The following is an 18,779-nucleotide window of genomic DNA, read 5'->3' on the forward strand; positions in this document are numbered from 1 at the left end:
AATAAAAGTTTTTCTTACAATATTCAGCAAATTCAAAATTTCTTTTGATTCCTTCAGATAAACAATAACATAAGGTTTCTTTAAAATTTTTAATTAAATCAATATTTATTTCTTTTTCTACATTTTCTTTTTCTCCAAAGTAACAATTTATATGTAATTTAAGAATTTTTTCTTCATTAAAAGTCTCATTATTTTCTTTATAAATCATTTTTTATATGATTACTTATTTTCATATAATAATAAATTTTAATAACTTAAAATGGATTATTGGAGACAAAAACAATACAGCAGGAATCTTAATATAGCAATTTCTGAATTAGAAGAACAATTTGGTAAAGATATTTTCAATTCTTTTCCAGAAGTAGCTAAAGATGGTTTAATTGAACAACAAAGACAAATTTTAAATACAGAATTTGAGCAATTAGTTAAAGAAGAAACAATTAAAAGAAAAGAAAAAGCTAAAAAGATTTCATCAGCTATTTTAGCTAAAGGATATAATTTCAATGAAGAAGATATTGGTTATGTTAAAACTTATCATAAATTTAAATCTGTTTCATTAGGTTTTCAAGAAGATTCTTTAGAATTGTCTAATCCTAACTTACTTCTTGGAGGTAGAATTTTAGGGTTTCATAAAGAACAAATTTTAGGATTAAAAGATAGAATTCATGAAATTATTAAAGAATCTTATACTTATACACCTTTTGAAAAATTACCGGTAAGTTATGCTTATTTTAGAGTTTTTAATAATGACACAGTAGTAGGATCAACACGCACTCAATTTATTCATTTAGATAAAGAAGAAGAAGATTTAAATAGTTTATGTAAAAGGTTTGATGACTTAATTGAATTATTTAGTAATCAACAATATCATTATCAATATTTATTTTCCACTGAACAAAATCAATGTAATACAGTTCTTTATTTTACATCTTTATATTTCCCATCTCCTAAAGATCATACTAAATGGGGAGAGAATATTGATACTAATTTAAAATTTCTGTGTTTTCAATTATTTACTGCTAATACTGATGATTCTGATTGTGTGCAGCAATGTGGTAGATTCTTAGATAAAAATTTAGATGCTAAAACTTTAACTGATATTACTAATCATTTTAATAACCATGTTTTAATATTTAATTTAGCTGACCATATTAAGAATATTCAAGATATTAAAAATTTTTATGATCTTAGAATTGATCCTAATAGTCCTATTAAAGAGTTTAATGTTATTAATCCAACAATTAAATATTTATTAAGTCATAATGGACATATTGGAGTTATGCATAAATTAAGAGCACAAAAATTTACTAATAAGTTCACTACTTTTTCTCCTTTAAGATTTAGAAATAAAACTAAGAAAATCACAGTATGTTTTGATATAGAATGTTATTTTGATCCTAAAGTAGAAAAAGATCAAAGACATATACCTTATCTTGCTTGTGGTTGTTTTATTCTTGATAATAAAATTGAATTTTCTATTCAAGAAGAAGGAGAGAGTTGTGTGTTTAAAATTATAGATACTATTTCTGATATAGCTAAAGATTTAAAAATTAAGTCAATTGAATTAATTGCTCATAATGGAGGTAATTATGATTTTCATTATATTATTTCTAATATGTATAATCCAGCAGCTATTAAAAATATTTTAATGAGAAATAATGCTTTTATTAGTTTTGAATTTACTCATAATGAAGTCAATTTTTATGTTAAAGATAGTTATAGCTTTTTATTATGCAGTTTAGCTAATGCATCTAAAGCTTTTGATGTGGAAGGAGGTAAGACAGATTTTCCTCATCATGAAATTAAATCTAGAGAAGATCTTGAAAAAGTATTTAATAAATGGAAATCTGTTGATACAATTATTGATTCTCATATAGAAAAACAAAAGATGATTATTACTGCTCAACATTTTATTAGATATGATTCTCATGAAGAGTCTAGAAAATTGATTGAATGGGCTAAAGATTATTGTATGAATGATGTTATTGTTTTAGCTAATGTATGGCTTAAATTTAAATATACTACCTTTGACATTTTTGGAGCTCATATAGTAGATCAAACTAAAACTTTGGCTGGATTATCATTTAAATTATTTGAAGCATTTATTGATCCTGATATTAAGTTGTATCATCCAGTTAAGGAAGATTATTTAAATATTAGAGAGGCATTAATTGGAGGAAGATGTATTAGTGAAAATGGTGTTCATGATAATGTTTTATGTTTAGATGTCAAATCTTTATATCCTGCAGCTATGGCATATTATGATCAACCTTATGGTAAAATGTTTAGAGTTAAAGATAGAAATATCAATAAATTAGGAGTTTATTATTGTAAGATAAAAGCTAATAAACAACATAAACAAGAATTCTTCCCTATTAGATATAATAATAAAGTAGTTTATAAATTAGATAGTACTATAGAATATGAGGCATGGTATACATCAATAGATATTGATATAGGTTTAGAAGAAGGACATGATATAAAAATTTTACATGGTTATGAATGGAGATCAAAAGGTAAGATATTTAAAAATTATATAGAACAAGTGTTGTATAAATATAAATTACAATTTGAAAATGAAAATAATCAGGTTAAAAGACAAGTTATCAAAATTATTATGAATAGTTTATGGGGTAAATTTGCTCAAAAATGGATAGATAATGAATATACAAGATGCTGAAAATAAGGAAGGACATATAATTTGGGATACTGAATATATGTTGATTAATGATAAAACAGATAAAGATCAAGGAGGTAAACCTATTCAAAATGGAGTTTTTACTTTAAGTTATGCTAGATTACATATGAAAAAATTATGGCAGAAAGGAGCTAAACCTAATGCTAGATGTTTGTATAGTGATACAGATAGTTTATGTGTTTATGAAAAAGATTTTGATCTTAATTCTGAAATTATTGGAGATGAAATGGGTAAATTAGAATTAGAACATAAATTTGTTCAACTTGTATGTACTGGTAAAAAACAATATATGGGATCTTATATAGTAGATGATGAAATTAGATATAAGAAAAGATTTAAAGGTGTGCCATTACAATATATTACTCCTGATTTATATACTCATTTATTAGAAGATAAAAAAGCAGTAGTAGAGTTTCTTAAATTTAGAAGAGAATGGGGATCTGTTAGAGGTTATATAGAACAAAAGAACTTAAAAATGACTTAGGCCTGTCAAATTTCAACGCGCCCGGTGTGAGGCGCGGAAATTTGACTAGTCGAATTTTTTAAAACTTATTTATACTGTAAAAGATTATTAATTATAAAGATTGATCTAGATCAAAATATATGAACAGCTTAATTTATAAGAAAAAATGTGTGAACAATTGAACTGTAAGTATAAACCTAATCAAAAGTGGTGTGGATATCATGATCCTCAGCGTTATCATAAAAATGGTAAACTTCATAAACAAAGATTAGAAGAACATAGATCTATAATTAATGAAATTAAACAATATATTGATATAAAAATTAAAGAAATAATTAGATCAATTGATCTGAGATTGATTGATCTAATTCAATCTAATAATGAAAAAATATTACAAGGAGTCAATAACCTATTAATTAAAGAACGTAGTCCTAGGAATTCTTTTAATATGTTTAAATTAGGTATAGATTAATATAAAAACTATTTCCATATATCTAGTTTATATTTTCTAAAACTAATTTTATATTTATTTTCAGCTTTTTCTATATCTTCTATTATATTTTTATACTTATTTTTTAAAACATCGTATCTAAAAGTAGGTTCTTTACATAAATCATAAGGAGCATATTTATCTACTATTTTTATATCTAAATCAACATGCATAATTATTAATTTAGATAAAGCTAAATTACATTGATAAAAAGAGAAATCATTTAAATTTTTAGAAATATAAATAGTTTGTATTAAATTATTATACAAATTATCATCTATAATTACATTATTAAAATTATTAAAATTATATGCAGAATTATATAAATCATAAAAATTAATATAATCTAAACCTAAAAACCCAAAACAATTTTCATTAAAATATTCAGGAAAAGAATCATAAAAATAAGGGAAATTTATCATTTCATAATTAAAATATTGAAAATAAAAATCAGTATTTATTTCTTTATTATAATATTTTTCTTCTAATTCTTTATCCATACAAAATAAATTTTTATCACTGAATTTTAAATTAAACATGGATTTAGAAATTTGTTGATTAATACAAATTTGTCTATTATATTTTTTAGAAAAAGAATAAACTAAAATTGAAGCTATAGGGTCTAATTTAATAAAATAATCAATTTTATTTTTTATTATTGAAATTACTGATAATTGTATGTTTAATTCTTGATTAAAATCAATAAATAATTTATAAAAAATATTATCATTTATAATTTTAGGGAAGGTTAAATAATAAGGAGGATAATTTTTAATCATTTCTTTAATAAAATAATCATTAGATAAGTAACAAGATGTTAAAATTCTTTTTAAAGGTTTACACTTATAAATATCATTATTTTTATTAATGTTTTTTGCAAATTCAAAATTCAAACAACAACCAAAAGCAACCTCCCAAGTTAACTTATTAATTTCAATTAAAGAATCATTTTTAGTATCAAAACATTTTATAAAATTTTTATAATCACCACTAACAGCATAAAAAGATTCCATTTTATAAAAAATAAATAAATCAAATAAAAAATACTTTTTACCTTAATTGTTTAAATATATTTGTATGATAAAATAATATTTTGTGAATTGACCGATTTTTACCATTGGGCAAAAAAATAAATTTTGACAGATTTTTGATAAATAATATATCTATACGGATCATATTAGCCTTTTTCTACCATTTCTAATAAATTCTATTTCGGTATAATAGGGTTTTAGGGCATTACTTTATTGTGAAAAATGGCCGGGACTCCGGCCATTTTTAGATGCCGATACGGTCAACATTGAGCAAGAAAAAAAAAAAAAAAGAAAAAAAATTGTGGGGGATATTGCTCTGTTGTTATTTGGCATGATGATGGTTCTAAATAGATAGTGTTGTAGTTTTGTAACTCTAGTCACAAAAGATATTATAACAATAATATTCAATAATATTTATTCCCTTGTTATACTTGTTTTCTATCTAAAGTATACAGTGTTTTCATTTTTTATTCGTACCACCCACCGGAAATGTTCATACCAGTGGCAAAAAATAATTCATACCGACCCCCGGTATTTTTCGTACCACCGCAGCGGGATTTATTCAGACCATCTAAGAAAAATAGTTCATACTATTGCACTTCAATTATTCATACCAACAGTATATAAAATTCATATTAATTCCTTTCTTTTTTTATGTGACTGGCTCTATAAGCCTCTAAGCTACTCAGTTTAATCAAATTATACTCATTTTTTCCTTAATTCTGTGCTACTTTCTATAAAACCGGATATCTATAATAATATTAATAGTAGCACGTGATTACGGTTTTCAAGAAATGGGAACGAATGTATGGTAGGAGCTGTTCTCCATTTAAGATGATGAATTCCCACTTTTGACATTCAATTCGGTCTTTATGTGATCACCAGATTACTTACAAAAAAAAGCATAAGATTTTACCATCAAAACTAAGTATGGACTTGAAAGCCAAGCTACTAACTGATGGGTATGTTGATGGCCTAGGTAATAGATTCTATGCTGAACCCAGTGAAATGACTTTAGAGTCTGAAATAGCACCAGTTGAAGCTTGCTTTAGTTACAGTGACTATAAGCATTTTGAAAAACCTGGTATTATGGAAATTGATCCTATTTTCGAAGAAGAAGAAGATGCTAAGATGGAAACAGAAATGAAAGAACGAAGATATAGAGGTTCGTACCGGTATTATAATCAAGCTGTCAAACAAAGATTTTGGCACTTGGTCATGGAAGAAGGTGTATCAGCTTACAAGGCTGCAAAATTAGAAGATATACCTTTGCAAACTGCTTACACATGGAAAAGAAAGTGGAACAAAATACTTGTGAATGAATTAAATGGTATCTCGAAGCCAATAAAGAAAAGAGGTCGTAAACCCCTTCTCACTGATGAACATAAGGAATTCCTTCAAAAATTGATAAAGGAAGATGCTACAGTGACTCTCGATTTTATGTTGGAGAGACTCAAGAAAGCCTTCACCAATGTAAGAGCCAAGGCTACAACAATCTATAACTTTGTAACCAAGGTCTGTAAGCTAAGTCTCAAACGTATTTCTAAATGGGCTTTGAGAAGAAGTCTGGAGGAATTGAAGAAACAGAGACTCGAGTGGGCAGAGAAGTATAAAGACAAGCTCGACTTTAGTCAAAACTGTATTTTCATCGACGAAGCAGGTTTCAATATCAGTATGCGGCGTGAGTATGGATGGTCTGCTGTGGGTGAAAAAGCAGTTCTTACTGTTCCCGTAACCAGAGGGCTTAATATTTCGTTCATTGGGGCAATTTCTGTCAAAGGTTGTATTTGTTGAGTTGGCAATCCAAAGTTATGTGGTTAGTCATTGTTCATGGAACCTTCTAGAGCTCATGGAACCTTCTAGAACTTATGGAACCTTCTAGAGCTCATGGAACCTTCTAGAACTTATGGAACCTTCTAGAATTCCATGGAACATTCTAGAGCTTATGGAACCTTCTAGAACCCATTGAGATTAATATAAATATGGGCCATGCCCCCATAGTCTGAGTTTGTCCTTTATATAATTTAGATAGTTAACAAGTAAAACAAGTATAACAAGGGAATAAATATTATTGAATATTATTGTTATCAATGTCTTTTGTAACTAGAGTTACAAAACTACAACAATCATCAGCAAAAGCAAGATAATGTTGACTGCTATATGCTTCAGGTATCAAATCTCCTTGGTAACTATGGCCTCTGGTATTCTGTTTGATAGATCGTAGTAAAGGTTCTACTGCTAATGCAAATAATGAAGGGGAAAACGGATTACCTTGGAGGGTACCATTTTTTAAATTGAATAATGGGCCGGTCATGTTGTTGATGTATAAGGATCCCGTTGTCTGCTTGAGGATGTTGATGATTAACTTGGCTAATTTTTTTCCAAAATTTAAATGGGACAATAGTTGTTCCATATATTCGTGAGATATCCTATCGAACGCTTTCTCCAAATCCACAATTAGTATCAGCTTTTGTGGATTTGGTATTATATGCGTTTTATCTTTTGGATGAATTAGACTATCTAACATTTCTCTGAAAATGGTGATGTTGGAGAACGATGACCGGCCTGGAATAAAACCAGCTTGATCTTCCCCTATGATATCGCGCAAGTGCTTCAACAACCTATTATTAATTATTGTGGATAATAATCGAAGATTAGTGTTGATAAGGGCTATCGGCCTATAGTTTCCAATGTTTTCTTTTGACTTTCCAGGCTTTGGTATGATGTTAAAGAGTATAGTTCGGTAGTGGAATGGTAAATTTCCTTCAGTTAGAATGTGGTTAAATTCTTGAAGAAGGATGTGTTTGATTTGGGGAAATAATTCCTTATAAAATTTGTATGGGATTCCATCTATGCCCGGTGTGGACTTCAAATTTGCCGAATCAATTGCCAGTTTGAGTTCTTCCATTGTTATGGAGGAATCCATTTTTCTCTTCTCTTCAGGAGATATTCCTTGGGTTGGAATCACGTCCTGAAGATATTTATGTATTTTTTTTGTGTCCTTTGTTCCTCTGGTTCCATCAAACAAGTCCATATAATATTCAGTTGCTATTTTCATTATCTCTTCATGAGATTGAACTAGTGACCCTTCTACATCTTTTAGCTGTTTTATTGGGCGTTGTTCTTGATATTGGTGGAAAACTTGGTTAATATGTTGATAATATTCCGTCACTTTATCAAGTTCAGGCACTTTCACTTTTTTCAACATGTGTTTGAGTTTTTCTGCTTTGCATTTAATATCAATTATTAATTCATCGGTTCCTTGGATATCTTCATTTATAGATTGGTGCCTGAGAACATTAATGATTCTGTCGGTCAATCTATATCTCTTCATATTATAGTAAGCCTTGGATGAAGTTAAAGTCAACTCCACTGTAACTGAATCATGTGTGGATCTTTTCCCAAAATGATTTGTTTGTGTCATATTCCATTTGTTTTCTTTGTTTTTTAAGAAGCTCCCAGTGATATAGAACCTATCCAATCTCCGGCTTTTCCCTAATTCTGATGCTTTATTAGTGAATGTAATGCTTGCTTGCAATTGTATCTGGTGTGTTCTCTTGAACCACAATTGATACAGTGTAAGCATTTAGTAATGACTTTAGAAACAATGTTGTCTTGGTGAATAACCGGGATTTGTTTTCCTGGTTCCATTTCCAAGTAACCATAAATGTAACGATTTTTAAGCTCCTCGTTAGGAATCTTTTTTTTTTTAAAGACAAAATTCAATATATTAATTAATTATATAACTATATATCTCATAAACTACTTAATGTAGTTTGAAAATCTTCTTGGTCGAGAACAATCATCGACAAGAAGCAGAGTGTAACACTCAACATAAATTCCGATATAGTGTAACGGCTAGCACGGTTCGCTTTCACCGAGCAAACCCGGGTTCGACTCCCGGTATCGGAATTGTTTTTGTATTTCTTTTTACCCGACTCATTTTTTACATCAAGGGAAGATGTTAGTTTTTACCAACCTACTCGTGTGGTTGGCTACCATATTTTGCATCTACATAGGTCTATATAAAGCTGACCGTGTAAAAATTTGCCATGCATATAGTTTTCAGTAATAAAACATCTAGATTTACATAAATACGATCCTGATAAAAAGAGTATAATTTTACTGTCACCAAATATGTAAGAGATATTTCTTTTTTTCTTCAAAGTTCGATATATTAATAAATATATAATTATACATATCTATGTAAAATCTTATAAGCTAATGCTCATTATATATGTTAGGGAAAACCATATCATAAGTGTAATGGTTTGGTTGGGTAACATAGTAGTTAAAGTATATTAAAGAAGAATAAAAACTAAAAGGAATAGATGAAGTAAGCTTTTTATAAGTGAGAAAAGAAAGTAAGACTTACCTAAAAAGGAACTCAAAGGGAAATAAAAAGGTGGTCGGAGATAAGGAAGTTGTCGGAGATAAGGAATGGAGTTAAATAAAGAAGAGAGAAGAAAAGATAAGAACAATAAAAAGAAAGAAAGAGAAAGAAAAGTAAAAAAGTGTCTAGATCATTACAATATGGTGAAACCCTTTAGTATAATTATTAGTATTGAAATAAAATGTTTTTTTGTTATTGTTTTTGTTAATTTTTTTTTTCTTTTTTGTTAATTTTTTTTTTTCTTTTTTGTTTAGATCGACTATTCAGCTCCCAGTAGTAATGATATAAATCAAGTTGTTAATTGATGTGTTCCAATCAATTTGGTTGTGATATCTTAGGCGTGAGAGTTTGCGTTGATAGCATAGATAGCGGTCGATCTTTTGATACATGCGAGTGTTAATGCGCTATGTTGAGTTTACAATCCAAAGTCATATATTGGGTTTTGCACCGATGGCCCAACGGCTAACACGGGTAGCAATGTGTTGAATAGACCCCGGGTTCCAGTCTCGGATAAGACGGTTTATTTACTATGACTGAGCAGTATATAATCTGCATGTGATTATGACTCAGCCTAATAATTAGTCATTGTGCATATGATTAATCATCTACAATGTTCTAGATGGATGTATGATTACAAATCATATATATTGGTCTTTGTAATGATCTAGACACTTTCTTACTTTTCTTTCTCTTTCTTTTTATTGTTCTTATCTTTTCTTCTCTCTTCTTTATTTAACTCCTTTCCTTATCTCCGACTACCTTTTTATTTTCCTTTGAGTTCCCTTTTAGGTAAGTCTTACTTTCTTTTCTCACCTATAAAAAGCTTACTTCATCTATTCCTTTTAGTTTTTATTCTTCTTTAATATACTTTAACTACTATGTTACCCAACTAAACCATTACATGGAGGTCGTACCAAAACGCTATCGCTTACTTTAAACCATCGTTAACTACCACAGAGGAATCCTTTACCTGATAGTCGCTCTCTCTTTGAACAAGTACAAAGATATCATAATGCTGACCCAAAACAAGCCTTACCACAAAAAGTCTACCGCGACCACTTCCCAGACTGTTACTCAATTGGCTGTTTCTGCTATTATTACCACAAGTGCTATCGCCGCTGCTAAAGCTACCTTTTCCAGTGCTCCAGAGCCAAACACTAACCATACCGCTGATCCAGTCATCGAAGCCTGGTATAACGAGAATAACACTTTCCAGTACTTATTCACCATGCCTGTCCTCAGCACTTTCTTCAGTGTTCTCTGTTCGTTTTCCAACCACTGGTTAGCTAATATTTACACCATTAGCTCAGTTTTATACTCAACTTTGGACGAAGTCATCGATTTCCACCAAATTCCTTACTTTTCAGTAGTTCAAGTTTGGATTTGGCAATTCGTTACCCCGTTTCATCAACCATGGTACTATACAGTGTACTCTCTAACTCGTTTTTTCACACAATTTATTCATCAGCACCCGTTTATCGCGCTCGGAATTTACCAACTCTTCACGTGGTTTGTTTTCCCACGTATTGTTGAGTTGGCAATCCAAAGTTATGTGGTTAGTCATTGTTCATGGAACCTTCTAGAGCTCATGGAACCTTTTAGAACTTATGGAACCTTCTAGAATTCCATGGAACATTCTAGAACCCATTGAGATTAATATAAATATGGGCCATGCCCCCCATAGTCTGAGTTTGTCCTTTATATAATTTAGTTAGTTAAGAAGAATAAGAATAATAACAAGGATAGTTTGATAGTATTTGTTATTGGTAATGACTACTGTAACTAGGGTTACAAAACTTCAACACTCCTTGAGAAACATAAACAAGTTTCTGCCAGTACCATCGAATTCCGAGGCCTTAGTTAACGCAGCGCCTGTGATACTATTGAAAACAACTGTAGAAATAATTTCATCCATAGCAGCAACCAATTGCGCAACTTCGTTGAGGTCTTCCAGACCATCAGTTCCAGTTTCCCCATTGATCAAATAAGCATATAACCCAAGACCTTTCATCTTCATCTTGACACTGATCAATGTGAACCAATCATAGAAGTTTGATGAACCTTTCAACTTTTCATCAGCAGCAAACGAAGTAAGAGCATTTGAACTCATAACCTGTTGAAGTTTTGTAACCCTAGTTACAGTAGTCATTACCAATAACAAATACTATCAAACTATCCTTGTTATTATTCTTATTCTTCTTAACTAACTAACTATTTAAATAACAAAATATAAACTTAAACTATGGGGAGAGGCCCCATATTTATAATAAGACCAATATATATGATTTGTAATCATACATCCATCTAGAACATTCTAGATGATTAATCATATGCACAATGACTAATTATTAGGCTGAGTCATAATCACATGCAGATTATATATTGCTCAGCCATGGTAAATAAACCGTCTTATCCGAGACTCGAACCCGGGATCTATTCAACACATTGATACCCGTGTTAACCGTTAAGCCATCTGTACAAAACCCAATATAGACTTTGGATTGTCAACTCAACAAGGAGGCCTATGGTACTTTGACTGTTACCAATGCTGTGGGAATTATTTGTGATTTAATGGACAACAAATGGTTGAAAACTAAAGAAGGAAAAGTGGAACACTTTATTGATGCTTTTAATCATTTTAAAAACACGGTTGGTAAGATGGACGGAACCACGGTCCTTTGTGCGTTATTTTTGGGCTTAGGTCAAAAGGCTGGATTTGGTAACAGCCTTTCTAGAGAAGTCATGACTGCGTATGAATCTAGAAACGGCAGAACAGTTGGTAATGTTGATCTCGGTCTTGTTCAAGATTTAACAAGAGAGATTATTGGAGATAAATCTATTGGGTCTGCTAATGTTGATAACACTGAGCCGGTGTTTGCAGTTAAGAAACAATATAGATGTTTCAATTGTGGAAAGCCTGGTCATTTTAAAAGAGACTGCAAATCACCAAAGGCACAAAAGTTGATTGGAGATGGTAGAAACCCATCACCATCGTGGTATGCATTTATGGGAATGCATGGTAACAACTCCAGGGTGTATTTTGATTCAGGTGCCTCGCAACATATCTTAAACAATAAGAGCTTGTTCAAGACGATCAGACCGTTTGGAGGAGAGATCTCCGGGATTGATGGCGGTGGTGTTGCTGTTGCAGGTATTGGGTCTGCGGAGTTCAAATTACGTGATAATACCAATATTGAAATCAAAGATGCTTATTATGTTCCAGACTCAAAAGCCAACTTGATTTCAGTTTCCAAGGCTACTCTGAATGGTGCGAAATTATTGTTTGAAGGAAACAAAGTGAAAATGTATCCGGAAATGAAGGTTATTGGTACCAAGGATCCTCTGATGAATGGGCTTTACAGATTATCTACCGAAACTAATGGTGTTGCGTTTAAGAGTACCGACAAGGGTAGCCTCTGGCATGAGCGGCTAGGCCACCCTAGTGCAAACATCATGCAGAAGTTTAATAATATTTTCAAGTTGGTAAAAGGGAAAATTAGTGGAACTAACAGCACCATTATTTGTGACTGTTGCTTGTCCACTAAAGGCGTTGTGAGAAAGCCAAAGAATGGTCAAGGTTCCAAACCAAAGAGACCTTTACAATTATTGCATATGGACGTTTGTGGTCCATTTAGTTATGGCTCTGTTGATTCGGCAAAGTATTTTCTCACCATAGTTGATGGTTATTCTAGGTGGGTAGAGGTTAGATGCCTTGTTGTAGCTTTGTAACTCTAGTTACAAAAGACATTGATAACAATAATATTCAATAATATTTATTCCCTTGTTATACTTGTTTTACTTGTTAACTATCTAAATTATATAAAGGACAAACTCAGACTATGGGGGCATGGCCCATATTTATATTAATCTCAATGGGTTCTAGAAGGTTCCATAAGCTCTAGAATGTTCCATGGAATTCTAGAAGGTTCCATGAGTTCTAGAATGTTCCATGGAATTCTAGAAGGTTCCATGAGTTCTAGAATGTTCCATGGAATTCTAGAAGGTTCCATAAGTTCTAGAAGGTTCCATGAGTTCTAGAAGGTTCCATGAACAATGACTAACCACATAACTTTGGATTGCCAACTCAACATGCCTTACCCATAAGTCAGAATGTACCTCTCAGATTATTGATTTCATCAACTATGCTGAAACGATGTTCAAATCACAAGGAAAAGAGTTCAAAGTTGGTACCATAAGAACCGATAATGGTGGCGAGTTTGTAACTATTGAGCTTCATGAGTATTTAAGAGGCAAAGGGATTGCCCACGAGCTGACCGTCCCACACCATAGTTATCAGAATGGTACTGCGGAGCGGATGAATAGAACGCTCCAGGATAAAACGAGATCGTTGCTTACTGGGGCTTCTATGCCTGCCCAATTCTGGTCCGAAGGCGTTCGTACTGCTGCTTACTTGATCAATAGAACACCTTCGAGAATAATTGGTTTTCGGACACCATATTGTCGGTGGTTTGGTTACAATCCAGGATTGGATCATCTTAGAGTTTTTGGTTGCCTTGGATATGTTGTTGTCCCTCAGAAGTTGAGGTATGGAAAATTTGGTGCTACTTCGAAAATGTGCATCATGCTTGGTTATGATAGAAACCGGTGTGCCTACAGGATGTTTGATCCTGAAGCCAACAGAATTATAACTGCTACCCAAGTCAACTTCGATGAGTCAAGGTATTATTATCAAGATGTGAAAGTGTCTTCCACTGCTATACCAGGAGAAGAGAATAGAGTTTCTGGCGGAGGCGGTGGTGGCGGCGGTCGTGTTGGTGGAATATCTGCTGCTCCAATTATTACGGATGAGCAATTGGTTGATGTTGATATCAGCAGGGTGAATAGTTCAGGATACCATGAAGATGAAACCGCGTCTCGGATCTCAGTTGATGATGAAAGTATGGTATCGGATATGAGTGAATTTGGTGAAGAAGCTCCAGCTGAAAGAGATGGGTCTACCAAGGATGTTGAAATGACTATGGTTGAAACCAAGGAGCATGGGGATGGAGAATTGATTCCCTCAAAAGTTTATGATGATGCTTTTCAGTTGGTTACTGCTACGAAAAGAAAAAGATCATCAGGTTCTAGAGTCAAGGAAAGCAGGGGTAAAATTAAGAGAAACCCATTTGGTATTTTGGCTGAAATAGAAGAACAGCCTGACACATTCAGCTCAGATTCAGAGAGGGAAAGTGTTACTGAGAAACCACAAAGAAAGAAGTTCAGGAATACAAGAAATTCAGAAGAGTTGACTTCGTTTGTTCCAAATGGCAGTAGCAATGATGACTTGGTGGTTTCGAAAATTGAGCCTCATATTGAAGAGCCAAGTGATTGTGATGAAGAATCAGAACTGAATGATGATACCAAAAGCAAGTTGTTAGAATACAAACCTGTGAATTACGTTGCTACATGCTTCATGGCTGGTGAAGCCGACGCTATATCTGGAGGAACTGATGTTCCTGAAAACTACAAGGAAGCCATGAAGAGCAACGAAAGTGCAGAATGGAAGCGCGCTTGTGACGAAGAAATTGCGGCTCACAAGGAGAATTCCACTTATGAATTGGTCGAGTTGCCGAAAGGAAGAAAGCCAATTACATGTCGTTGGGTCTTTGCAAAGAAAGATAACGGAGTCTTCAAGGGAAGACTTGTTGCTCGAGGATTCACACAGGTGAAGGGTATTGACTACAATGAGACATTCTCACCTGTGGTGCGTTATGAATCTATCAGGTTGATGTTGAGTATTGCAGCTAAGAATGGAATGGCAGTTCATCAGATGGATGTGAAAACTGCATTCCTCAACGGATCTCTTCAGGAAGAATTATACATGACTCAACCAGAAGGGTATGTGGTTAAAGGAAGGGAAACCAGTGTCTTGAGATTGAAGAAAAGCTTGTATGGTTTGAAACAGGCTCCCTTGGTGTGGAATGAAAGAATCCACAGTGTTTTGTCGTCGCTTGGTTTTGTCAGAAACGGTGCTGAATATTGTCTATATTCAAGGAAATCCGAAAAGTCTTTTGTGATGGTTGCGCTTTACGTTGATGATTTATTGATAACTGGTACCTCAGATTTTGCCATCAGGAAAGTGAAAAGTGAATTGATGAATGTCTTCAAGATGAAGGACTTGGGAATAGTCAGGAAATTTTTGGGTATCAACATCTCGCAAGATAATGGAGGTATAAACATGAGCTTGAAAGACTATATTGGCTCTATGTTAAAGGAATTTGGAATGGAGAATTGCAACCCAGATAAGACGCCTACTATTGCTGGTCAGGAGCTCACCTTGGTGGACAACAGTGCTGAGGATTGTGATGCCACAGCTTACAGATCTTTGGTTGGAAAATTATTGTTTGCTGCTAATACTGTTAGAAGCGATATCAGCTATATCGTCGGTGTTCTATCCAGATACCTCAAGGAACCAAAGGAGGTGCATTATAAGGCAGCAAAGAGAGTTTTAAGATACTTGAAAGGAACCAAAGATTTGGGAATAAGATATGAGGCTGGCAATAATGATAACGGTGAGCTTCTTGGATACTGTGATGCTGACTGGGCTGGAGATAAGTCAGACAGAAAGTCTACTACTGGGTTTGTGTTCAAATATGCCAATGGTGCAATCACATGGAGATCTAAGAAGCAAGCTACTGTTGCTCTTTCTACGGCAGAGGTTGAATACATGTCACTAAGTGAAGGAGTCAAGGAAGCATTATGGCTAATGCAAGTGTTCAAGGAATTTGGGATCAATACTGGTCCAGTGAGGATGTTTGATGATAACCAAGGGTGTATTGAGATGGCAAAGCATCCAGCTTTCCATCATCGCACCAAACACATTGACATCAGGACTCACTTTATCAGGGACCACATTGGATCTGGCTCTATCAATTTGGAGTACTTGAGCACTGGTGTTATGATTGCTGATATGTTTACAAAAGGTCTTGCTGCCCCTCAATTCTTGGAGTTGAGAAGGCTCTGTGGTATGGAGACTTTGAATTGAGAGAGGGTGTTGAGTTGGCAATCCAAAGTTATGTGGTTAGTCATTGTTCATGGAACCTTCTAGAACTCATGGAACCTTCTAGAATTCCATGGAGCATTCTAGAGCTTATGGAACCTTCTAGAACACATTGAGATTAATATAAATATGGGCCATGCCCCCATAGTCTGAGTTTGTCCTTTATATAATTTAGTTAGTTAAGAAGAATAAGAATAATAACAAGGATAGTTTGATAGTATTTGTTATTGGTAATGACTACTGTAACTAGGGTTACAAAACTTCAACACGTATTGCCGGTTGGTCAAAGATCGCTAATCCTCCACCCGCTGACAGAAGAACCAGTTACCATCTTCACCAATCGTTTGAGCTTGAGCCACGTCGCTCTCTTAAAAGGCCTTCAACATCACTCTCCACCTTGATCACTCCATTTAACTACATCTGGAACCAATTTGATTTTTCAGCCACAATCGCTTCAGAAGACCCTAAAGTCCACTACAAGTTCGACAGATATTCCATACCAACCGACGCGCTGAAGAACATTGCAGTTAACCAGTTCTTAAACGAAGTCCTTCCTAAAATCAGGCGGAAACCTCTCCAGATTGGTCGTCTCATTCGTTCCTTGCAAACTCTTAACTCTCTGCATCAACCTTTCTTTAATACTTTCTTCAACCCTAACCCAGTCCAAGACGTTACCGAATTTAAACTTCGAGCTTTAGGATGGGAGAACTCGCGCAAAGCTATCAACGAGGAAGCTCACTCCGTCAGCCTAGCCTTTAAGAAATGCGCTAACTCCGTTTCAATTACTGAAGAAGAACTCTACAAATTAATCGAGCTCGCAGCCCTAACTCCAGCTCTATCCATTTACTCTGTCACAGCTTTCACTCGCATAGCTATCCCTAAGAACCTGCGACTCCGCCATCTATTCAGACAAATGACCAGGCCAATCCCATCTCAAAAATATCCCGACGCTCACGAATACTTCAACCACCTTTGGTCTAACACGAAAAACAAATCCAGAAGCAAACATCACCAAGCGCCTATCAAGAATTTCTTTGCAGCCAACACCTCATCCACTGATTTAGATTATACTGCGTTACAGCTCGCCTCCGGCGAAACCCTCCGTCCTCTTGTCGACAACGGTAGCAATGCCTCCTTTATCAGTCGCAATATCGTTGATCAACACGGCCTAATTACCTTCACTAATAAAGACCATCCCCAAATCTCAGTGGGCACTATCGTGGGTACTGTTGAGTTCCCCAACCAGACCACTAGAATCAAATTCTTCTTAACAGACGCCGATTCCCTCTGTCAACACACTTTCCAGATTGTCCCACAAGACGATTTAATCATCTGCGGGAAGGATTTCATTAACACTTTTAATCCTCCGATTGTCCCTCTTCCAGACACACGTATCACTAGTCTTGTTGACACTTATGTTACAACCGGTGAATTTCAGTTGCCTGAACTTAACAGTCACGCATACAAATTCAACCTTACCAGTCCTTTGTCTTCCATCCCTCCACGCCTGCCTTACCTGTTGGATCACTATCTCCAAGCCCAACTTCGTGAAGAAGTCGATCTGCTTCAACGTCGCAATCTCATCGTCAAAACAGAACCAACCAATCATTATTGCCTTCCCTTCTTCGTTGGAAAACCTAGGACCACCGAAAAACGTATGGTTATCGATTACCGACCACTCAACGCGATCACTGAAACCATTCCACCCACGGTTACCAAATTTAACGAATTAGTCGCTAATATTAAGGGCCGTTACATGACTACCCTTGATTTAAGTTCTGCTTTTCATCATATCAGACTTGATCCATCCACGGCTCATTGCACCACTTTTCGTACTCCCTTCGGATATTATTATTGGAATGTTTTGCCTTTTGGTATTGCTAATGCCCCTGAAGTCTTCTCCCGTTATCTCAGACAGCTTCTCCACAGCCATTCCGAATACATTCGTCTATACCAAGACGATATTTTGATTTTCTCCGATTCCAAGGAAGAGCATATCCGTCATCTAGAAGCAGTTATGAAAACCCTTCACGAGCATCAACTTCGCATCAATAGTGACAAATGCGTCTTCGCCGCTCAGAAACTCGATTGGATAGGACACACTCTCTATGTCGACGGTAATCATATCCTCATTGCCCCTACCGAGGATACTAGCACCAAGATTAAGAACTTCCCCGTCCCCACATCCAAGAAACAAGTCCAACAATTCTTAGGACACCTTGCATACATAAACGAGTTCATTCCTAACTACACTGCAATGACTGTTCCTCTTACCGAGTTGCTAAAGAAAGCTATAAATTTCCACTGGTCCTCCGCATGCCAGGAGTCTTTCGACAAACTCAAACAGCTAGAAATTGACCAACATGCCCTACATCCTTTTGACGCAAGTAAACCGCTCAAGATCACCACTGACGCAAGTCAGTATGCAGTTGGTGCCACCCTTTGGCAATCTTTTGATGGTAAAGAGTTCCCCATTGAATACCGCTCCATGAAACTCAATCCTTTCCAGGTTAACTGGACCGTGACCGAAAAGGAACTTTATGCTATCAAGTTTGCTGTTCGCAAGTACTCCTTCTTTCTTGCCAACAACCCGTTCACCACCCACATTTATACCGATCATCGTCCGCTCTCCCAGATCTTTCAGAGTGAAACCCCTGAACCAAAACATCACCGCTGGCTTTCAGAAATTCTCTCTGTCTCATGA

The 18,779-nt window shown here is 34.3% G+C and overlaps 4 protein-coding genes across 4 annotated transcripts; all 4 read left to right on the forward strand. All coding sequences in view use genetic code 12, as the record gives it.

Annotated features, from left to right (window-relative positions):
• Positions 1-259: 259 nt before the first annotated feature.
• On the forward strand, positions 260-2,680 carry DASC09_004560 (DNA polymerase; the record flags this gene model as incomplete). Its single annotated transcript, XM_064994059.1, has 1 exon — positions 260-2,680. One exon carries the CDS (start codon positions 260-262, stop codon positions 2,678-2,680), a length of 2,421 nt encoding a protein of 806 aa, XP_064850131.1.
• A 37-nt stretch (positions 2,681-2,717) lies between these two features.
• Positions 2,718-3,182, forward strand: DASC09_004570 (uncharacterized protein; the record flags this gene model as incomplete). Its single annotated transcript, XM_064994060.1, has 1 exon — positions 2,718-3,182. The coding sequence occupies one exon, from the start codon at positions 2,718-2,720 to the stop codon at positions 3,180-3,182; it is 465 nt and encodes a 154-aa protein (XP_064850132.1).
• A 145-nt stretch (positions 3,183-3,327) lies between these two features.
• On the forward strand, positions 3,328-3,633 carry DASC09_004580 (uncharacterized protein; the record flags this gene model as incomplete). The annotated part of the gene is made up of 1 exon (XM_064994061.1): positions 3,328-3,633. One exon carries the CDS (start codon positions 3,328-3,330, stop codon positions 3,631-3,633), a length of 306 nt encoding a protein of 101 aa, XP_064850133.1.
• A 13,355-nt stretch (positions 3,634-16,988) lies between these two features.
• Positions 16,989-18,779, forward strand: DASC09_004590 (retropepsin-like aspartic protease/reverse transcriptase; the record flags this gene model as incomplete). The annotated part of the gene is made up of 1 exon (XM_064994062.1): positions 16,989-18,779. The coding sequence occupies one exon, from the start codon at positions 16,989-16,991 to the stop codon at positions 18,777-18,779; it is 1,791 nt and encodes a 596-aa protein (XP_064850134.1).

The sequence above is a fragment of the Saccharomycopsis crataegensis genome (assembly GCF_037102585.1).
Source record: "Saccharomycopsis crataegensis DNA, jcf7180000000072, whole genome shotgun sequence".
Taxonomy (NCBI): domain Eukaryota; kingdom Fungi; phylum Ascomycota; class Saccharomycetes; order Ascoideales; family Saccharomycopsidaceae; genus Saccharomycopsis; species Saccharomycopsis crataegensis.